Below are 24640 nucleotides of genomic sequence, written 5' to 3'. Positions count from 1 at the left end.
TAAGATTAGATCTCAATTACAGGAGAAAAATGATTAAAAATTCAAACATATGGAGGATGAACAAGACGCTGCTGAATAACCAACAAATCACAGAAGAAATCAAAAAAGAAATCAAAATTTGCATAGAAACTAATGAAAATGAAAACACAACAACCCAAAACCTGTGGGACACTGTAAAAGCAGTCCTCAGGGGAAAGTTCATAGCAATACAGGCATACCTAAAGAAACAAGAAAAAAGTCAAATAAATAACCTAACCCTACACCTAAAGCAACTAGAAAAGGAAGAAATGAAGAACCCCAGGGTTAGTAGAAGGAAAGAAATCTTAAAAATTAGAGCAGAAATAAATGCAAAAGAAACAAAAGAGACTATAGCAAAAATCAACAAAGCCAAAAGCTGGTTCTTTGCAAGGATACACAAAATTGACAAACCATTAGCCAGACTCATCAAGAAACAAAGGGAGAAAAATCAAATCAATAAAATTAGAAATGAAAATGGAGAGATTACAACACACAACACAGAAATACAAAGGATCGTAAGAGACTACTATCAACAATTATATGCCAAAAAATGGACAACGTGGAAGAAATGGACAAATTCTTAGAAAAATACAACTTTCCACAACTCGACCAGGAAGAAATAGAAAATCTTAACAGATCCATCACAAGCACGGAAATTGAAACTGTAATCAAAAATCTTCCAGCAAACAAAAGCCCAGGTCCAGACGGCTTCACAGCGGAATTCTACCAAAAATTTAGAGAAGAGCTAACACCTATCCTGCTCAAACTCTTCCAGAAAATTGCAGAGGAAGGTAAACTTCCAAACTCATTCTATGAGGCCACCATCACCCTAATACCAAAACCTGACAAAGATCCCACAAAAAAAGAAAACTACAGGCCAATATCACTGATGAACATAGATGCAAAAATCCTTAACAAAATTCTAGCAACCAGAATCCAACAACACATTAAAAAGATCATACACCATGACCAAGCGGGCTTTATCCCAGGGATGCAAGGATTCTTCAATATCCGCAAATCAATCAATGTAATACACCACATTAACAAATTGAAAAATAAAAACCATAGGATTATCTCAATAGATGCAGAGAAAGCCTTTGACAAAATTCAACATCCATTTATGATAAGAACTCTCCAGAAAGCAGGAATAGAAGGAACATACCTCAACATAATAAAAGCTATATATGACAAACCCACAGCAAACACTATCCTTAATGGTGAAAAATTGAAAGCATTTCCTCTAAAGTCAGGAACAAGACAAGGGTGCCCACTTTCATCCTCTAAAGTCAGGAACAAGACAAGGGTGCCCACTTTCACCATTACTATTCAACATAGTTTTGGAAGTTTTGGCCACAGCAATCAGAGCAGAAAAAGAAATAAAAGGAATCCAAATTGGAAAAGAAGAAGTAAAACTCTCACTATTTGCAGATGACATGATCCTCTACATAGAAAACCCTAAAGACTCCACCAGAAAATTACTAGAACTAATCAATGATTATAGAAAAGTTGCAGGATATAAAATCAACACACAGAAATCCCTTGCGTTCCTATACACTAATAATGAGAAAACAGAAAGAGAAATTAAGGAAACAATTCCATTCAACATGGCAACGGAAAGAATAAAACACTTAGGAATATATCTACCTAAAGAAACTAAAGATCTATATATGGAAAACTATAAAACACTGGTGAAAGAAATCAAAGAGGACACAAATAGATGGAGAAATATACCATGTTCATGGATTGGAAGAATCAATATAGTGAAAATGAGTATACTACCCAAAGCAATGTATACATTCAGTGCAATCCCTATCAAGCCACCAACGGTATTCTTCACAGAGCTAGAACAAATAATTTCACAATTTGTATGGAAATACAAAAAACCTCGAATAGCCAAAGCTATCTTGAGAAAGAAGAATGGAACTGGAGGAATCAACCTGCCTGACTTCAGGCTCTATTACAAAGCCACAGTTATCAAGACACTATGGTACTGGCACAAAGACAGAAATATTGATCAATGGAACAAAATAGAAAGCCCAGAGATAAATCCACGCACATACGGACACCTTATCTTTGACAAAGGAGGCAAGAATATACAATGGATTAAAGACAATCTCTTTAACAAGTGGTGCTGGGAAATCTGGTCAACCACTTGTAAAAGAATGAAACTAGAACACTTTCTAACACCATACACAAAAATAAACTCAAAATGGATTAAAGATCTCAACGTAAGACCAGAAACTATAAAACTCCTAGAGGAGAACATAGGCAAAACACTCTCGGACATACATCACAGCAGGATCCTCTATGACCCACCTCCAAGAATATTGGAAATAAAAGCAAAAATAAACAAATGGGACCTAATTAAACTTAAAAGCTTCTGCACAACAAAGGAAACTATTAGCAAGGTGAAAAGTCAGCCTTCAGAATGGGAGAAAATAATAGCAAATGAAGCAACTGACAAACAACTAATCTCAAAAATATACAAGCAACTCCTACAGCTCAACTCCAGAAAAATAAATGACCCAATCAAAAAATGGGCCAAAGAACTAAATAGACATTTCTCCAAAGAAGACGTACAGATGGCTAACAAACACATGAAAAGATGCTCAACATCTCATTATCAGAGAAATGCAAATCAAAACCACTATGAGGTACCATTTCACGCCAGGAAGAATGGCTGCGATCCAAAAGTCTACAAGCAATAAATGCTGGAGAGGGTGTGGAGAAAAGGGAAGTCTCTTACACTCTTGGTGGGAATGCAAACTAGTATAGCCACTATGGAGAACAGTGTGGAGATTCCTTAAAAAACTGGAAATAGAACTGCCTTATGATCCAGCAATCCCACTGCTGGGCATACACACTGAGGAAACCAGAAGGGAAAGAGACACGTGTACCCCAATGTTCATCACAGCACTGTTTATAATAGCCAGGACATGGAAGCAACCTAGATGCCCATCAGCAGATGAATGGAGAAGAAAGCTGTGGTACATATACACAATGGAGTATTACTCAGCCATTAAAAAGAATACGTTTGAATCAGTTCTAATAAGATGGATGAAACTGGAACCTATTATACAGAGTGAAGTAAGCCAGAAAGAAAAACACCAATATAGTATACTAATGCATATATATGGAATTTAGAAAGATGGTAACAATAACCCTGTGAACGAGACAGCAAAAGAGACACTAATATATAGATCAGTCTTAGGGACTCTGTGGGAGAGGGAGAGGGTGGGGAGATTTGGGAGAATGGCATTGAAACATGTATAATATCATGTATGAAACGAGTTGCCAGTCCAGGTTCGATGCACGATACTGGATGCTTGGGGCTGGTACACTGGGATGACCCAGAGGGAGGGTATGGGGAGGGAGGAGGGAGGAGAGTTCAGGATGGGGAACACAGGTATACCTGTGCCGGATTCACTTCGATATTTGGCAAAACTAATACAATATTGTAAAGTTTAAAAATAAAATAAAATTTAAAAAAAATAGCAAAACACACAGTTTGAACAGAGCAAGCATCAGAGCATCCTACAGTAAGGATGTTGGAATTATCAGACTAGGAATTTACATTAACTATAATTAATATTTTAAGGACTTTAACAAATAAAATAGACTGCAAACAAGTATAGATAGGTAATGGAAGCAGACAGATGGAAATTCTAAGACAGATTCAAAAAGAAATGCTAGAATTCAAAACTATAACAGAAATGAAGATGGGATAAGGAGTAGACTTGTCAGAGCTGAGGAGAATCTCTGAGTTTAAGGATTTCTCAATAGAACTTCCAAAATTAAAAGACAACGAGGAAAAAATACTGGAAAAAAAAATCCCAGAAGTTCCAAAGACTATGAGACAACAACAAAGGGGATCAGATCAGATCAGATCAGATCAGTCGCTCAGTCATGTCCGACTCTTTGCGACCCCATGAATCGCAGCACAACAGGCCTCCCTGTCCATCACCAACTCCCGGAGTTCACTGAGACTCACGTCCATCGAGTCAGTGATGCCATCCAGCCATCTCATCCTCTGTCGTCCCCTTCTCCTCTTTCCCCCAATCCCTCCCAGCATCAGAGTCTTTGCCAATGAGTCAATTCTTCGCATGAGGTGGCCAAAGTACTGGAGTTTCAGCTTTAGCATCATTCCTTCCAAAGAAATCCCAGGGCTGATCTCCTTCAGAATGGACTGGTTGGATCTCCTTGCAGTCCAAGGGACTCTCAAGAGTCTTCTCCAACACCACAGTTCAAAAGCATTAATTCTTCGGTGCTCAGCCTTCTTCACAGTCCAACTCTCACATCCATACATGACCACAGGAAAAACCATAGCCTTGACTAGACGAACCTTTGTTGGCAAGGTAATGTCTCTGCTTTTGAATATGCTCTCTAGGTTGGTCATAACTTTCCTTCCAAGGAGTAAGCATCTTTTAATTTCATGGCTGCAGTCACCATCTGTAGTGATTTTGGAGCCCAGAAAAATAAAGTCTGACACTGTTTCCACTGTTTCCCCATCTATTTCCCTTGAAGTGATGGGACCAGATGCCATGATCTTCGTTTTCTGAATGTTGAGCTTTAAGCCAACTTTTTCACTCTCCCCACGCCCGAGGCCAGGGGCAGTAGCCATGAGGTCCAACCCCACGTCCAAGGAGCCGTGGCCATGCAGGCGCAGGAGGGCCTAGAGGAGCTATCCCATGTTGAAGGTCAGGAAGGGCGGTGGTGAGGAGATACCCCTCGTCCAAGGTAAGGAGCAATGGCTGCGCTTAGCTGGAGCAGCCGTGAAGAGATACCCCACACCCAAGGTAAGAGAAACCCAAGTACGACGTTAGGTGTTGCAAGAGGGCATCAGAGGGCAGACACACTGAAACCATACTCACAGAAAACTAGTCAATCTAATCACACTAGGACCACAGCATTGTCTAACTCAATGAAACTAAGCCATGCCCGTGGGGCAACCCAAGACGGGTGGGTCATGGTGGAGAGATCTGACAGAATGTGGTCCACTGGAGAAGGGAATGGCAAACCACTTCAGTATTCTTGCCTTGAGAACCCCATGAACAGTATGAAAAGGCAAAATGATAGGATACTGAAACAAAGGGGATAACTCATGTGAAATGGCAGTGAAAGTGAAAGCCACTCAGTCACGTCTGACTCTTTGTGATCCCATGGACTATACAATCCATGGAATTCTCCAGGCCAGAAGACTGGAGTGGGTAGCCTTTCCCTTCTCTAGGGGATACTAGAAGGCAAAAAAAAAAAGATATGAAAGACACTGGAAGCGATAATGATTGAAAATTTTACAAAATTAAGGTTAGATACCAAACTAAAGACCCAAGAAACTCAGAATCCAACAAGCAGGATGAATGCCACAAGTTTACATGTAGGTATCATATTCAAACTGTAGAAAGTCAAAGATAAAGGAAAACCTTGAAAGATGCCAAAGGACACCAAAAAAACCCTTATCTACAGAGAGACAATGACAAAAATTACACTGGACTACTATTCAGAAATAATGCAAGCAAGAAAAGCATGGAGTGAGATATTTATAGTGTTTATAAGAAAAGAATCATCAAGCTAGAATTTCGTATCCTGCAAAATTAATCTTTCAAAAATGAAAAATAGACTTTCTCAGACAAACTAAAACTGAGAAATTTGTCACTAGTAAATCTATTGTGGTAGAAATGATAAAAGAAGATCAAAGATAAGAAAAATTGTATAGGTCAGAGAAATCAGATTTACATAAAGAAAAGAGTATTAGAGATGGAATAAGTAAACAAAAAAAAATTTCTGTTGTTCTTCTTAACTGATCTAATAGAAAACAGATTGTTCAAAAAAATAATAGCAGCTTTGTAATCACTTATGTATGTTTCTGTGTAAGTAAAATGAACGCCAGCATGCTACAAAAGACAGGAGGGAGGACATGGGTTATTTTCTTATTGTAAGATTACTTATACTACAAGCGGTATAGTGTTACTTGAAAGTGGACTTAGGTTAGTTGTAAAATGTATACTGCAAACACTAGGGCAACCCACTAAAAAAGTAAACCAAAAAATATAACTGATGTGTTAAGAAAGAAAATGGCATCATATATTACAAAAGTCTCAACTAGAATGGCAAAAAGAAGAAAGAGTGGAAGACAAAAATAAGAACAAGGCAATAAATAAAAAACAGTAACAAATATGATAGCTATTATTCCAACTATATCAATCATCACTTTGGATGTTAACGTTCTAATATACCAATTAAAAGAAGCTGGAAAAGTACGGCTGAAGATGGTGATATAGGAGGGGCTTGAACTCACCTCGTCCCATGGACTCGCTGAATCTACAACTACTAGTTTCTTCTAAAGGAAAAAAAAAGTCCAACACAAGCTAATTGATTCTAACATACCAAGTAAATGAGGAAAAACCCACATGGAAGCAACTAGGAGACGCTGAGATACCATCTTGCCATAAACCCCACACCCAGCGACCCACAACCAGGAGGGAATTCAAAACCCCTAGCTTCCAGCAGAGCAGCAAAGGATTTCAACCTCACCTCTGGCACCCCAACTTTTCAGGCATGCACCTGAGAAATGAGCCCCACAGAATTCAGCTTTGAAAGCCAATAGGACTTGCATCTATGAGACCCCCAAGGTTAAACCAAGGGATAATGCCAGCAATAAGGCAAAGTGAAAAGCTACCTCTGTTGTTCCCCTTCAATCTACAACCTGTAAAGCATCCACATTGCAACAAAGTTGTCTCTGCCCGACACACCAGCACACTAGAAAATTCTACATATCTTTAAAGCTAAGGGTGGGTAAACTGGAATAGACAGAGAAGGCAGAAACGAGAGAAAGCAGAGGCTGTACCTGCAAACCTGGACCTCCAGCCATGACAGCTAAGTCTGCAACCACAGAGAACCCAGGGGTAGCAGAGCAGGTGGCACGGATAACACTGGCCTCCTGGCTACAGCCACACCTGCAGCCGCAGGTAACTGAGGAGTAGCAGCACTGGGATGTGGGACACTGCTCCTCCCGCTGCTGAGCCTAACCCATAGCAATGGAGCCCACAAACTTTAAAACATCAGACCTGTTACAATTGGCAGCATGATCCTGGCCTCCTGTATCACTTTTCCCCTCCCACAGTGGTGGTGGAGCCTGAGAATCAGGTGATCCTGGACAGGAGGGAAGAGCCCACCTTCCCAGTGCTCTAGGCAGCAAGGACAGTGATGCTGACAGAATCCCTAAGGCACAAGAAAAGTGATGATGAGGGCACAGGCAACAACTCTGACAGAAGTGCTGGAGGGCGGAATGTGCAGGCTTTAAGGTACAAAATAACCAGAAACAGCTCCTGTAAGAAAACCCCAATACTTTTACTATTCCACCACCTACTGGAAAATAAAAGAAAGCTCTCTAATTTCTAATTTATCGAATCATTAGAATCAAGCAGAAAGGTATTCCCTACTGAAAATGCACCAGAAAAGGAAAGACTCATCAGGAGCCATGAAGAACCAGTTAACACAATTTCACAAAAAGAAAATGAATTATCCAGAAATTGAACTTTAAGTAAAAAAATACTGCAGCCTAACTGATAGAGAATTCAAAATAGATGTCATGAACAAACTCAAGAAGTTACAAGAAAACTCAGAAAGGCAGTTCAATGAGCTCAGGAATAAAATTAACGAACAAAAGGAATACTTTACCAATAAGACTCAGACTCTAAAAAAACTCTAAAAAAGAACCAAATAAAAATTCTGGAGCTGAAGAATTCAATAAATGAGATGAAGAATGCATTAGAAATCTCTAAAAATAGAGTAGACCATATGGAAGAGAGAGCTAACATGGGCATGAAGATAGAAGTCTAGAAATGATACAAGTAGAATAGGAAAGAGAAATAAGATATAAAAATGACAAAATTCTGTGAGAGCTATCCAACTCTTTTAGGCAAGCCAATCTGGGTAAAGGGTATACCAGAGAAGAAAGGGAGAAAAGAACAGAGAGCATTTTTAAATAAATAATAGTTGAGAACTTCACAAACATGGGGAAGGAACTGGATATACTAGGACATGAAAATAAAAATCTCCTAATAATCTTAATGCAAAAAGACCTTCAAGACACAATAAAATTATCACAGGCCACTGATAAAAGAATTTTAAAGGTAGGCTAGAAAAAAGGGATGGTAACCTACAAAGGAATCCCCATTAGTCTATCAGCAGAAAAACTCTACAGAGATGGCAGGGGGCAGAGGGGTGACATTCCCAAAATACTCAGAGACAAAAACTGTCACCCAAGAATATTCTATGTGGCAAAGTTATCATTCAGATATGAAAGAGAAATAAAGACTTTCCAAAGACAAAAGCTGAGAGTTCATCACCCCTAGACCTGCCTTACAGAAATCTTGAAAGGAGCTCTTCTACCTTAAATGCACATTAAACTTTCAGTAAGGTGATATACCTGGAGTAGGAAATGGTAACCCACTTCAGTATTCTTGCCTGAAAAATCCCATGGATGGAAGAGCCTGACGGGCCACAATGTAAAAGGTTGCAAAGAGTCGGACATTACTGAGCAACTAAGCAAGGAGATATATAGACAGATAAAACTAAAACAAACAAATGAACAAACAAAAACTGCAACTCTGCATCAGAATAGATTTTGTAAAATTCTGTTGTAGCATAAAGACTAAAGGTAAAGAAGTAGAAAAAAATAACTAGAGCTATTTCAATTTGGTAACAAATTCACAACATAAAATAATTTGAGAAAACAAAAACACAAAAATGGAAGAGGAAATTGATGGAACTCATATAGGCAAATGATAAGAAGCTATCAGCAGAAAAACAACTATATTATCTATAAGAAATTTTATTTCATTTTTTATTAATTTTTATTAGAGTATAGTTGCTTTACAAGCTTGTGTTAGTTTCTACTGTACAGCAAAGTGAATTAGCTATACTCATACATACCCCTCTGTTTTGGATTTCCTTCCCATTTAGGTCATCACAGAGCATTGAGTAGAGTTACAGTATTCTCATTGGTTATCTATTTTATACATATTATCAATGGTGTATATACATCAATCCCAATCTCCCAATTCACCCCAACCCCCCTTCCTCCCTGGGTATCCATATGTTTGATCTCTATCTGTGTCTTTATGCTTTGCAAATAAGTTCATCTGTATCATTTTTCTGGATTCCACATATAAAAGATATTTTTCTCTGACTTACTTCAGTCTGTATGACAGTTTCTAAGTTCTTCCACATCTCTGCAAATGACACAATTTTGCCTCTTTTCATGGCTGGGTAAAATCCTATTGTATATATGTACTGCATCTTCTTTATCCATTCCTCTCTTGATGGACATTTAGTTTGTTTCCATGTTCTGCTGTCAATAGTGCTGTAATGAACACTGAACTGAAGGATATTGTTGAATTTTGGTTTTCTCCAGATATATGCCTAGGAGTGGGATTTCTGGGTCATATGGTAGTTCTGTTTTTAGTTTTTCAAGGAACCTTGATACTATTCTCCCTGTGGCTGTACCAGTGTGCATTCCCACCAACAGTGTAGGAGGCTTCCCTTTCCTCCACATCCTTTGCTGTATTTATTGCTTATAAATTTTTTTGATGATAGCAGTTCTGACCAGTGTGAGGTGATCTCATTTTAGTTTTGATTTGCATTTCTCTAACAATTAGTAACACTGAGCATTCTTTTCATGTGCTTGTTGGTCATCTGTATGTCTTCTTTGGAGAAATGTCTAACTAGGTCTGCCCACTTTTTCATTTTGTCTTTTTCTTTTTTATATTGAGCTGTATGAGCTATTTGTATATTTTGGAGATTAATCCTTTATCAGTTACATCATTTGCAAATATGCATTAAGTAGGTTGTCTTTTCCAGTTGTTTATGGTTTCCTTTGCTATGCAAAAGTGTTTAAGTATAATTAAGTCCCATTTGTTTATTTTGTTTTTATTTCCATTACTCTAGGAAGTAGGTCCAAAAAGATATCATTGCTCTTTTCATATCATAGAGTGTTCTGCCTATGTTTTCCTCTAAGAGTTTTATTGTATCTGGTGTTGTATTTAGGTCTTTAATCCATTTTTGAGTTTATTTTTCTGTGTGATACTAGAGACTATTCTAATTTTATTCTTTTACATATAGCTGTCCAATTTTTCAGTAAGCATCATTTATTAAAGAGATTGTCTTTTTTCCATGTATTCTTGCCTCTTTTGTTATAGATTAATTGATCATGGGTTGTGGGTTTATTTCTGGGTTTTATATCCAATTCCATTGATCTATATTTTTATTTTTCTGCTAGTACCATACTGCTTTGATTACTACAGCTCTGTAGTATAGTCTGAAGTCAAGGAGTCTGATTCTTTCAGTTTTATTTTTCTTTCAAGATTTCAATTTTTCAAGATTGCTTTGGCTATCTGGGGTCTTTTGTGTTTCCTGTGTTCCATACAAATTTTAAGATCTTTTTTTTGTTCTAGATCTGCAAAAAAAGCCATTGGTCCAAAAGTACACATGCACCCCCATGTTCATAGCAAAACTGTTTACAATAGCCAAGACACGGAAGCAACCTAAATGTCCATTGGCAAAGGAATGGATAAAGAAGGTGTGCTACATGTGTACAATGGAAAAAAAAAATAATGCCATTTGAAGCAACATGGATGGACCTAGAGATTGTCATACTGAATTAAGTAAGTCAGACAGAGAATGACAAATGTTATATGATATCACTTACATGTGGAGTCTAAAAAAAAGGCTACAAATGAACTTAGCTACAAAACTGAAATAGAGTTACAGATGTGAAAACAAACTTATAGTTACCAAAGGTGAACATTGGTGAGGGAAGGATAAATTAGGATCTTGGGATTAACAGGTAAACAATACTGTATATAAAACAGAAAACTGATAAGGATTTACGGTATGCACAGGGAACACTCCTCAATATTCGTTAATAACCTAGATGGGGAAACTCTAAAAAGGAATGGCTATGTATACATACAACTGATTCATTTTGTTGTGCACCTGAAGCTAACACAACACTGTGAATCAACTATATTCCAATAACAATTTTTAAAGAAGAAACAAAATAAAATAGGTGTGTTCCACTATCACTTGAGATTAACAGTCTAACCTTCTATCCATTGCACTCTTACTTTTTTGGTATGGGAAATAAATTGGTCTCAATGGGGAGGAACGTCTATTATAAAAAGAGGGATAAAACAAATAGATTTCCCTCACACTATGTATTCACAGACACACAAATTTTACCATAATTACCTTCCTGAAATGAGCAGGTCAATGCATTTATGGGAATATTTAACACCTCTGAAAAGTACCCAACTATAATAATAAATTTGCTAAAGGCATCAGCAATTTAATGCTGTAAAATATTCCCTAACGCAAATGGCAACAAATTAGTAATCTGATTCAGCCCCATATAGCTAGATACAACAGGTCCTAGCACATGGTAGAAACCTAATAAATGTTAAATAAATTAATGACTGATGCTGAAAAGCACCAAGAGAGATATAATTTGGGGAAATATGAATCATGTGCTTACTTACTCCATTTCCACCGCACTGTGCTGAACACTGGTTTACTCGGTTTATATATGGCCCTACTTCTGAACATCGACGATTTACACAAATCTAAAGAAAAACAAACAAATTTTTTTCCAAGTTAGAGGAGTCCAGTTATCTTAACATTACCATCAGTAATTTTATAACATAGGAAAACAGTTATTCAGGGCAGTAAATTTCCATTAAGTACCGTTTCTGCTGCATCCCACAGATTTTTATGTTATATTCTCATTTTCATTTCATTCAAAGTGTTTTTCAATTTCTTTTGAGATTTCTCCTTTGGCATAAGTGTTATTTAGAAACGTATAGTTTAAGCTACAAATATTTGGGGATTTTTCAGATAAATTTAATGTAAACTATGGACTTTTGGTGTAGCATTGTGGATAGTGGAGTCTGCATTTATGTAGGGGTAAATGGTACATGGAAATTCCCTGCATTTTCCACAACTTTTGATGTAAACTTAAAACTTTTCTAAAAACTAAAGTATTTTTAAAAATAAATTTTTAAGAAATGATTCAGGTTTATGTTATTACTTCCCCATGTAATAAGAAGCTTGGAAGTTGCCACTCCATCCTAAAAACAATGAAAAAGTTTAACAGACTGAAAAAGAAAAAACTCCTTTAGGATTCATAAAAGTGGTTTGGTGGCAAACCACTGCTCTCAAACTGGAGAGATAGACAAGCAAATACAGGGAGTCACAGCTTATCAGAGCAAAGATTAACAAGCAGAAAGCTCAGATACCAGTGCCAGGGAAGGAAAGTAATTGTTGAATTGTGAGTGCCTCAATAAGGACAAGGAAATGGCAACCCACTCCACTGTTCTTGCCTAGAGAATCCCAGGGATGGCAGAGCCTGGTGGGCTGCCATCTATGGGGTCGCACAGAGTCAGACACGACTAAAGTGACTTAGCAGCAGCAGCAATAAGGACAACCCCGAGACTTAAAAACTCCAGAGGCACCCAGTCATGAGGAACCCCCATTGTTTCATGTGATGTATATCCAGGAGCTCAACCATATTCTCACAGTAAATATTAGAGAAATTTTTTTCTTGTTATCTTGCAGAAGGAGGGGAAAAGAAACCATTTTGAAGTAGCCAGAGCAGCCTGTTCTTAACAAAGCTGGCCCTCAGGAGAAATGAGTTATTAATAATTATAGCCTTGTGGCTATATATAAATCTGCTTGTGTTCTATCAGAGCCTATTTGATCTGGGAGAAGGGAAATACCCAATATCAGTCTGCTCTTAACCTTTCATATGTGAAAAGAGAAATACCCAACTCCAGTCTGCTCCAGCCATACTGTCCCATATAAAGGAAGAAAAAAAAAAAAAAACCTGAAAAACACTTGTGAAGTTCACAATCTAAAGGCACAGGTTCACTGAAAGACAGATCTAATCATAGGACTGAAGAATATTTCCCTGCCACAACACCTCACCACATTACTAAAGGTCCATTTTAGCAGTTCTTTTGCCTGGCACATCATGCTCAGCTCTCAAGAAAACAGATAAGGTTATATTAAAAGCCAAAACACACAATTTGAAAAATGGAGCAAGTATCAGAACCAGATATTATCAGGAATACTGAAATTATCAGCCTTGGAGTTTAAAACAATTATGAGAAGGAAATGGCAACCCACTCCAGTATTCTTGCCTGAAGAATCCCATAGACAGAGGAGCCTGGTGGGGTGCAAAGAGTCGGACACAACTTAGTGAAGACTCACTCACTCATGATTAACATCTTAAGGGCTCTAACAGACAAAGTAGATAGCATGTAGGAACAGATAGGCAATGGAAGCAGAGAGACAGCAATCCCAAGGGAAAAGAAATAAATGCTGGAGTGAAAAAATGCACTAACAAAAATGAATAATGCCTTTAATGGGCTTATTAATATACTTCACATATCTGAGGAAGGAATCGCTGAGCTAGAGGATATATCAAAAGAATCCTTGAAAACAAAAAAGCAAAAAGAACAAAGACAAAAAAAAGAATATTCAAGGGACAACTACAAAAAAGCATAATGTATATGTAATGGAAATGCCAGAAGAAAAAGAACAAGGAACAGAAGAAATATTTGAAACAATGTGCATGCTCAGTCGCTTCGGTCGTATCCTACGCTTTGCGACCCCATAGACTGTAGCCTGCCAACTCCTCTGTCCTTGGGGATTCTCCATGCAAGAATACTGGAGTGGGTTGCCATGCCCTCCCACAGGGGATCTTCCCAACCCAGGGATCAAACCCGAGTCTCTTATATCTCCTGCATTGGCAAGTGGGTTCCTTACCACTAGTGCCCCCTGGAGACCCCATTTGAAACAATAATGACTGAGAATTTTCCCCAAATTAATATCAGACACGAAACCACAGTTTTAGGAAATTCAGAAAACAATAAGCAGGATAAATACAAAAAAAAAAAAAATGATACACCTAGGCATATCATGTCCAAACAGAAAATCAAAGAATAAATCTTTTAAAAAGCAAGATTAAAAAAAAAAAAAAAAAAACTTACCTATAGAGAAACAATGATAAGAATTATATCTCACTTCTCAGAAGCCAGACAGTCAGAAGAGAGTGGAGTAAAATACTGACAGAAAAAAAAAATCCCCAATCTAGAATTCTATATACTGTGAAATTTTCCTTCAAAAGTTATGGAGAAATAAAGGCTTTCTCAGACATACAGAAATTGAGAGAATTTTTTAAAATAAAGTTCTTTAGAGAGAGGAAAAATAATATAGGCCATAAACTACTGGTATGTACAACACCAAGAGTGAAGGCTTATATAAACTATTTCCTTTGTGTAATAAACATGTGTCCATGTAGGCTGATCAGTAGTAACAAATATAACACACTGAATGGAAGAAGTTAATAACATGGTAACATATGCTTATGTGGGGCCAGAGTGTATAAGGGAAATCTTTATATAATTTCCTCTCAATTTTGTTGTGAATGTAAAATTGTTCTTAAGAAGACAGTCCAAAAAATGATTCAGGGCAGGGATATGGAAGTAACAAATCAAACAAGACTGAAATAAAAATCAGAACCAAAAGAAAAACCACTTTTTACTACATTAGCCTGAAATCTAACAAAACCATCCTTAAGAGCACAGTTTAAATAATATCCTGTATTCCTTGCCTATATAAAAAGTTTACATAGAAAGAAATCAATAAATGGGAGTTCTTATTAAATATGAGCTATTATTCAGTGCAGTTCAGTGCAGTCGCTCAGTTGTGTCCGACACTTTGCAACCCCACTAATCGCAGCACTCCAGGCCTCCCTGTCCATCACCAACTCCCGGAGTTCACCCAAACTCATGTGCATCGAGTTGGTGATGCCATCCAGCCATCTCATCCTTTGTCGTCCCCTTCTCCTCCTGCCCCCAATCCCTCCCAGCATCAGGGTCTTTTCCAATAAGTCAACTCTTCACATCACGTGGTCAAAGTATTGGAGTTTCAGCCTCAGCATCAGTCCCTCCAATGAACACCCAGGACTGGTCTCCTTTAGGAAGGACTGGTTGGATCTCCTTGCAGTCCAAGGGACTCTCAAGAGTCTTCTCCAACACCACAGTTCAAAAGCATCAATTCTTTGGCGCGCAGCTTTCTTCACAGTCCAACTCTCACATCCATACATGATGACTGGAAAAACCATGGCCTTGACTAGATGGACCTTTGTTGGCAAAGTAATATCTCTGCTTTTTAATATGCTATCTAGGTTGGTCATAACGTTCCTTCCAAGGAGTAAGTGTCTTTTAATTTCATGGCTGCAGTCACTATCTGCAGTGATTTTGGAGCCCCAAAAAAATAAAGTCTGACACTGTTTCCACTGTTTCCCTATCTATTTCCCATGAAGTGATGGGACCAGATGCCATGATCTTTGTTTTCTAAATGTTGAGCTTTAAGCCAACTTTTTCACTCTCCTCTTTCAATTTCATCAAGAGGCTGTTTAGTTCCTCTTCACTTTCTGCCATAAGGGTGGTGTCATCTGCATATCTGAGGTTATTGATATTTCTCCCGGCAATCTTGATTCCAGCTTGTGCTTCTTCCAGCCCAGGGTTTCTCACGATGTACTCTGCATGTAAGTTAAATAAGCAGGGTGACAATATACAGCCTTGACGTACTCCTTTTCCTATTTGGAACCAGTCTGTTGTCCCATGTCCAGTTCTAACTGTTGCTTCCTGACCTGCATATAGGTTTCTCAAGAGGCAGGTCAGGTGCTCCAGTATTCCCATCTCTTTCAGAATTTTCCACAATTTTATTGTGATCCACACAGTCAAAGCCTTTGGCATAGTCAATAAGGCAGAAATAGATTTTTTTTTAACTCTCTTGTTTTTTCTATGATCCAGCGGAATTTGACAATTTGAGCTCTGGTTCCTCTGCCTTTTCTAAAACCAGCTTGAATATCTGGAAGTTCACGGTTCACGTATTGCTGAAGCCTGGCTTGGAGAATTTTGAGCATTACTTTACTAGCGTATGAGATGAGTCCAATTGTGTGGTAGTTTGAGTATTTTTTGGCATTATTAGAGTCCCCTAAAAAAGATATGTGAAGTTTTCATCTAACTTTACTACAGATATCTAACATTCTATTGCAGAATATTTTAATATCCAGATATTAATTCTTTTAACTATAAAGTATAATAATCAGAGGATTAAGGATATATTCCTAACTTCTTTATTTCTAGCAATATCAACTTCCTAAGTTGCAGTTTTCTTAAATGAGTACAATAATACTTTTTCTAAAGCATTCAAGATTTGTTTCAAGGTTAAAATGAAATAATGAGAAAATGATTTCCTTTAAACATGAAAGTACAATACTCTTCAAAGAAATGACCTCACAAACACTTTCTAAATCCTGACAACCTAACCCTGTAAGCTTTTAATGTGCTCAGTCTTCTCATTAGTTCTTGGCCCCCACGGTGCATCTAACAACTCTTTTTAGAATGTACTATATTTGTTTGTCTGCCTCAGTTGAAATTGAGACGAAGTCCTGCTACTTAATGACATTACTGACAGAAACAAAGTTCCCGAGAGTGTTTTATCATATATGATTTATAGTATCATTAAAAGCTACGTGGTAAAATTTGTTTTCATATGGCCTCACTGAGAAGAACTGCCATGTTATAGAAAAGATTATGTTCTTACTAAATTACAAATAATTTCAAAGCATCCATTGACTGTGTCTCATTTTTTAACTGCTTTGACTCCATGGCATAAATACATCTACTGAGCTCCCTGGCATATCTGTCCTTCAAGGAGATATTCATGACTTCTAGGCATGAAGAGGAAGTCAATATGAAGACTATATACTTTATCTGTGGTAAACTTCATTTAAACTATCAGATCACCAAAAATCACCAAAATATATACATTCATTTTACATATTTAATATTTTATTCAAAATCATCTGTCAAGTAAAGAGGAAGAGTCAAAATTCAGATCTCTGTGCTTCTGTCTTCAAAGGCTACACTTTATACTATATGATAGTTCTTCATGAGCAAATTTCTGGCTAGGAACTAAATGAGATTCTGAAGTAAATTTATTCCATGCTCTCTCCATATTTGGTTGTTTGCTCTCACAGATAACCAATTATAACAACAACCAAGAATAATAGCCAACCTATATTTAGTTCTTACTATGTGTTGAGCATTGTACTACATACTTTGTAGTATCATTTCATTGAATCTTTGCAATAACTCCATAGAGTAAATATTATTATTATCCCCATTTTACACACAGCTGTGATATCTTAAACTGGATGGGTAACCTTCAAAATGTCAAACCCAAGAGGTAAAGATTTATTCCTTGAGGCACCATCTAAGTTGTACTCTTATCTACTGGGTCACAAAGATATATATATAATTAAATGGGATTTCTTCTTTCTTCTCCAAGAATAAAAGTGAATTCCCAAGTTATGGAATATTTAACTGCAAGTATTCCCAAGACCTCTCTCCTCCACACTCCTGTCCCAAAACTCTTGGAGATTCCTTGCTTACAACACTGAAATTCTAAAAAGGAACAAACACTCCCATTTCCCTCAGAGACCAACTGAAGCTTACTCATTTTCTCCTTATCCAAATATTTGAGGTTATTTGGTCAAGTGTGTGCTTAGTCGCTCAGTCATGTCCAACTCTTTGTGACCCCATGGACTGTAGCCCTCCAGGCTCCTCTGTCCATGGGATTCTCCAGGCAAGAATACTGGAGTGGGTTGCCATGTCCTCCTCCAGGGGATCTTCCCAATCCAGGGATCTAACCCAGGTCTCCTGCACTGCAGGCAGATTCTTTACCAACTGAGCCACAAGGGAAATTAATAGAACAGATTTTTTAATTGATTTTAAGCTATTTACCCTCCCTTTATCACAAATAGAGCCACTTTTGACCACGAGTGCATCTTGTGCATCTGTTGTTTCATAGAGCATTGTTATACATATAGTACTTCGCACAAAAGCATAAATCACAGAAGCACTGTCTCGAAGGAAAGGAGTTTGAAGTGGGTAGGTACAGATTAATCTTCCACATATAAGACTCCTGCAAACATAATAAAAATATATGATTATTAGACAGTAGGCATTTATTATGAATGCTTCATATTTTCTTTCTTTGACCAAAAAAATAAAGAATGGTTCTCCATTTATGGCAATATATCTTAGGAAATGTAAAACTTTCCTACTAACAGTTAAAGTAAAACATAAAGCCACTGATACATGCTTATCTTTCAATGACACTAATGATCTTTTTATTCACTGTACAGATTGATGTACTGATTGTCAAATAAACAAGTCACTCAAGCATTTTACATCTCTCTGTAGAGGGGCAGAAACTACGTTGTGACCTCTACCCTCAAAGACCTTACAGTCTAATACTAAATACGACATAAATCTTATTAAATGTGCTGTGAATGAAATAAGCAGATTCTTACAGATATTTAAGATGAAGATATATTCTAACTTAGTAGTCAGAGAAACCTCATAGAGAAGATGCCATCTAAGTCCAAGCTTACAAGTTAGTAGAATTTCAACAGGCAAAGTAAGGTATTTCAAAACAATCACAGCATAAGCATTACTTAAGAAGTAACGTTACAAGAAGCATAAAGTTAGATGATATGTTTGCTGCTGCTGCTGCTGCTGCTGCTGCTGAGTCGCTTCAGTCATGTCCGACTCTGTGCGACCCCATAGATGGCAGCCCACCAGGCTCCTGTGCCCCTGGGATTCTCCAAGCAAGAATACTAGAGTGGATTGCCATTTCCTTCTCCAGATGATATGTTTACCAGCCTGTAAATTCCATGAGTACAAGGATCATCATTATGTTTTGCTAACTTGTATCTAACTAGCTAGTGGCCAGCATATGGTAGTTTCTTTAAAAATATTTGTTAAAAGAAATTCATGACCAAAATATCAAAGAACGGGCTCTTCAGACACAGGAGAAATTGAACTTCATTTTAGAGACACTGGGCAGTCTTCAGCTTGGGCAAGCATTCAAATGAATGGGGATAGTATTTTCATTTTTAAAATAATGAGTATGTTCAGACAGGAAAGGTGCAATGGCTATCATTAATTTCAACCTTGGATAAGATCTTGGAGCCTAGTAATCATCTACATATAAATATTTAAAAATCAGGTTGAAATTTAATAAGTCTGTAGTACAAGAATGATGTCAAGACTAGAGATTTTGATTTCAGATTAACTCCTGAACACACATGACACCTGAAACCATTGGAATTAATGACATACATAGTGAAAAACTAAAAACAGAATTTTATAGTGTATAAGATAGGAATTTTCACTATTTGCATAGCATACCTCCATGGGCAAAATGTATATTTGCCTCCTGATTTGCCACAGTTCCCAAATCTATCAGTTTGAGACTGTATTTCTTCATAGCAGGCAAATGGAGCATTTCTTGAACCTGTCAAAGTTAGAAATATATTTGGATTAAAACTTCCTTTAAATTAAAACTTAAATATATTTAAATTAAAACCTCCTCAATTTCCTCATATGTTTCTTTGCTTTTTTTCTCTATCATTGTCATCTATTCAAAAGTTCCCTAGTGAAGTTTTAAGAAGAGAGAAATGAAGTGAAAAGTATTGCTCATGATTATTTCTCCTTTTAATTCATTTTGGTCATTTGTAACTCAAAAGATACTATGAGGGTAGAGGAGAATTGAAAGTGAAAGTGTTAGTTGCTCAACCACGTCCAACTCTTTGCAGCTCCATGAACTGTAGCTCACTGGGCTTCTCTTTCAAAGAATTCTCCAGGCAAGAAAACTGGAGTGGGTTACCATTCCCTTCTCCATGGGATCTTTCTGATCCAGGGATCAAACCCGGGTCTCCTGGATAGTAGGTGGATTCTTTACCATCCAAGGAACCATACTTTTTTTTTTTTACAACCAGAGTTGTAAAAGTATAAATCTTAAGAGAGCTCTGTGAAAGAAGGCAATAGAGAGAGAATACAAGAAAACTATTCTTGTTCTCCTAGATTCTGAGTAGGAATGTATAAAAAGCCAGGTCTATTAAAAAAAAAAAAAAACTCATTAAAGAAACTTCATACCTTCAGAAAGTCTGAAGTGAAGGGACCGAAATTGCCAATCCATACATATTTACCTCTTTTTCCTTTGTTATTGTATTAGCTTTCTATCACTGTGTAAAAAATTACCAAAATCTTAAAACAACACCCATGTCACAGTTTCTGAAAGTGTGGCAAAGCCCATTCAGGTTATCTGTTCAGGGTCTCAAGGCTGAAATAAAGTTCCTGGCCGGAGTTACAGCCTCATTTGAGTCTAGAGTCCTCTTCCAACATCATTGGCTGTGAAGAATTCATTTTTTTGTAGCCGTTGCTTCATTTTATTACTATCTGCCAGGGGTTGCTCTTGGCCCTAGGAACTCCTGCTCAGGTCCTAATGACATGGCCCTCTCACAAAAATGGCTGCTTATTTCTCCCAATAAAGTAGAAGTAAAAGTTTTTCTGGAACTCTCTTGCTTTTTTGATTATCCAACAGATGTTGGAAATCTGATCTCTGGTTCCTCTGCTTTTTCTAAATCCAGCTTGAACACCTGGAAGTTCACAGTTCACATACTGTTGAAGCCTGGTGTGGAGAATTTTGAGCATAACTTTTGTGTGTGAGATGAGTGCAACTGTGTGGTCGTTTGAACATTCTTTGGAATTATCTTTCTTTGGGTTTGGAATGAAAACTGACCTTTTCCAGTCCTGTGGCCACTGCTGAATTTTCCAAATTTCCTGGCATAATGAGTGCAGCACTTTCCAAGCATCATCTTTTAGGATTTGAAATAGCTCAACTGGAATTCCATCACCTCCACTACCTTTGTTCATAGTGAAGCTTCCTAAGGTCCACTTGACTCTGCATTCCAGGATGTCTGGCTCTAGGTGAGTGATCACACCATCGTGGTTATCTGGGTCATGAAGATCTTTTTTGTATAGTTCTTCTATGCATTCTTGCCACCTCTTCTTAATATCTTCTGCTTCTGTTAGGTCTTCTGCGTGAAATATTCCCTAGGTATCTCTAATCTTCTTGAAGAGATCTCTAGTCTTTCCCATTCTATTGTTTTTCTCTATTTCTTTGCCAAAGCCTTTGACTGTGTGGATCACAACAAACTGCGGAAAATTCTTAAAGAAATGCCTCATGAGAAATCTGTATCCAGGTCAAGAAGCAACAGTTAGAACTGGACATGGAACAACAGACTGGTTCCAAATCAGGAAAGGAGTACATCAAGGCTGTATACTGTCACCCTGCTTACTTAACTTATATGCAGAGTACATCATGAGAAATGCTGGGTTGGAAGAAGCACAAGCTGGAATCAAGATTGCCGGGAGAAATATCAATAACCTCAGAAATGCAGATGACATCACCCTTAAAGCAGAAAGTGAAGAAGAACTAAAGAGCCTCTTGATGAAAGTGAAAGAGGAGAGGGGAAAAAGTTGGCTTAAAACTTAACACTCAGAAAACTAAGGTCATGGCATCTGGTCCCATCACTTCATGGCAAATAGGTGGGGAAACAATGGAAACAGTGTCAGACTTTATTTTTTGGGGCTCCCAAATCACTGCAGATGGTGACTGCAGCCATGAAATTAAAAGATGCTTGCTCCTTGGAAGAAAAGTTATGACCAACCTAGACAGCATATTAAAAAGCAGATACATTACTTTGCCAACAAAGGTCCACTGAGTCAAAACTATGGTTTTTCCAGTAGTCATGTATGGATGTGAGAGCTGGACTACAAAGAAAGCTGAGTGCCAAAGAATTGATTCTTTTGAACTGTGGTGTTGGAGAAGACTCTTGAGTACCCTGGACTGCAAGAAGATCCAACCAGTCCATCCTAAAGGAAATCAGTCCTGAATATTCATTGGAAGGACTGGTACTGAAGCTGAAATTCCAATACTTTGGCCACCTGATACAAAGAACTGACTCTTTGGAAAAGACCCTGATGCTGAGAAAGATTGAAGGAAGGAGGAGAAGGGGACGACAGAGGATGAGATGGTTGGATGGCATCACTGACTTGATGGACATGAATGAGTTTGAGTAAGCTCTGGGAGTTGATGACGGACAGGGAAGCCTGGCGTGCTGCAGTCCATGGGGTCACAGAGAGTCAGACATGACTTAGCAACTGAACTGAATTGATTTCTCCCAAGCCAACCAAAGAATCTTCTGACATTTCTCATCTTTTAAGGGCTCATATTATTAGTTGAGGCTCCACTTAGAATGATCTCCTTTGGATTGATTCAAAGTTGACTAATTATGGACCTTAATTAAGTCTTTAAAATCCCTTCATATTTTCTGTATAAACTAATCATAGGGACAATAGTCCACCATATAGTCACTGGTTCTCATCCAACTCAGAGGGAGGAATCTCCAAGAAAATACCACAGTAATGATGGGGAAAATCTTAAGAGTTCCACCTAGCAAAGTTACTTTCTCCAGAATGAACCATGCTAAGTCCAACAGACCATCTATAAAATATAAAAGTAGGTAATAATATCTACCTTAGTGGATTATTATTAAAATTAAGATGATATTATTTAATCACTCAATTTTTTGCCTTGTCCTAATTCTATCTCTTTCTACAATTTTTAAACATTAGCCCATCAAAGGTGATCGTGCACATACTGTGAGGCAAATAACATTATTCTGAGTATTGACAGTGTTTAATCAGTTCAGTCGTGAATCTGAGACTACCAGGTTAGGAATATTCTTCATCCAACCCTATCTTTACTAATCCAAATATTAGTAAAATATTCCTTCTAAAGATACCAATGTGCCCTATTATTAATTTCTCCCTTGAATATCCTGTCTCATGTTAGGGACTTTCTCTCAGCTCAGTCTGGGTTTTGCATGGTAATATGGAAACACCAAAAGGGCAATATGTTGAAAATGTTAAATTGCATGTTAAATATTTCCATAAGTCCAGTATACTGACCAAGTCTACAAAGTAAGAGAATTTGCCTTTCCACAGTCCAAATGGTATATTTAGATTCCCTCTACCTTATTATCAAATGCTATGAGGCACAATCCCCTTCATAGATCACAGCCTTGTTGTGGCAAAGGGGCTTGCTTCACCTTCAATGAAGCTATGAACCATGCTGTGTAGAGCCACCCAAGATGGACAGGTTACAGTGAAGAGTTCTGACAAAACATGGTCCACTGGTGGAGGTGATGGAAACCCATTCCAGTATTCTTCCCTGGAAAAGGCCATGAGCAGTGTGAAAAGGCAAAAAGATATGACACCAGAAGATGAGCCCCCAGGTCAGAAGAGGGGTAGAGCTATTGGGGTAGAGCAGAGGACAGTTATTGATAGCTCCAGATAGAATGAAGTGGCTGGGCCAAAGCAGAAACAATGCTTAGTTGTGGATATATCTGGTGGTGAAAATAAAGTCTGATCCTGTAAAGAACAATATTGCATAGGAACCTGGAATATTAAGCCCATGAATCAAAGTAAATTGAACGTGCTCAAGCAAGAGACAGCAAGACTGAACATCAACATCTTAGGAATCAGTGAACCAAAATAGATAGGAATAGGCAAATTTAATTAGGATGACCATTATATCTACTACTATTGTCAAGAATCCTTTAGAAGAAATGGAGCAGCCCTCACAGTCAATGAAAGTCTGAAATGCAGTACTTGGGTGAAACCTCAAAAAATGACAGAATGACCTCAATTTGTTTCCAAGGCAAACCACTCAACATCACAGTAAACCAAGTCTATGCCCCTGCAACTGTGTGTAAGAAGTTAAAGTTGACCAGTTCTTTGAAGACATACAACACTTTCTAGAACTAAAACCAAAAAGATGTCCTTTTCATCATAGGAGATTTGAATGCAAAAGCAGGAATTCAAGAGATACTTGGAATAACAGGCAAGTTTGGTCTTGGAATACAAAATGAATCAGGACAAAGGCTAACAGAGTTTTGTCAAAAAAAACATGCTGGTCATAAAAAATACCCTTTTCCAACAACCCAAGAGAGGACTCTATGTATGAACATCACCAGAAGGTCAATACCATAATCAGATTGATTTTATTCTTTTCAGATGAAGATGGAGAAGCTCTATACAATCAGCAAAAACAAGACCTGGGTTAATTGTGGCTCAGATCAATAGCTCTTTATTGCAAAATTCAGGCTTAAATTGAAGAAAGTAGGGAAAACCACTATGCCATTCAGGTATGACCCTAATCACATTCCTAATACAGTGTAAGTGATGAATAGATTCAAGGGATTATATCTGGTAGAGTTCCTGAAGAACTGTGGACAGATTTGTAACAAAGCATCCCAAAGAAAAAGAAATGCAAGAAGGCAAAGAGGTTGTCTGATGGGGCTTTACAAATAGATGAGAAAAGAAGAGAAGTGAAAAGCAAGGGAGAAAAGGGAAAATATACCCAATTGAATTCAGAGTTCCAGAGAACAGCAAGGAGAGATAAGAAGACCTTCTTAAGCAAACAACACAGAGAAGTGGAGGGAAACAATAGATGGCATAGACTAGAAATCTCTTCAAGAAAACTGGAGATATCAAAGGAATATTTCATGCAAGGAAGGGCACAATAAAGGACAGAAACAGTAAGGACCTAACAGAAGCAAAAGAGATGAAGAAGA

At 37.7% G+C, this 24640-nt stretch overlaps 1 protein-coding gene across 6 annotated transcripts in view; it reads right to left on the bottom strand.

The window, feature by feature from the left end:
- ADAM32 (ADAM metallopeptidase domain 32) overlaps nt 1-24640 on the bottom strand; it is a 174065-nt gene that overhangs the window by 44086 nt on the left and 105339 nt on the right. For 5 of the 6 annotated variants that reach the window (XR_003032923.2, XM_059882234.1, NM_001046250.1 and 2 more), the window contains 3 exon segments: nt 19347-19452; nt 17895-18075; nt 11556-11639 (listed from right to left, as the gene is read on the bottom strand). Coding sequence is in view for 5 of the 6 variants with exons in the window: in XM_059882234.1 (XP_059738217.1) it covers nt 11556-11639; nt 17895-18075; nt 19347-19452 (371 nt within the window). In the remaining variant the exon portion in view is untranslated. 6 annotated transcript variants of the gene reach the window in all.

The sequence above is a fragment of the Bos taurus genome, chromosome 27, assembly GCF_002263795.3.
Source record: "Bos taurus isolate L1 Dominette 01449 registration number 42190680 breed Hereford chromosome 27, ARS-UCD2.0, whole genome shotgun sequence".
Classification (NCBI taxonomy): domain Eukaryota; kingdom Metazoa; phylum Chordata; class Mammalia; order Artiodactyla; family Bovidae; genus Bos; species Bos taurus.
This window is presented reverse-complemented; position numbering and strand designations above follow the sequence as displayed.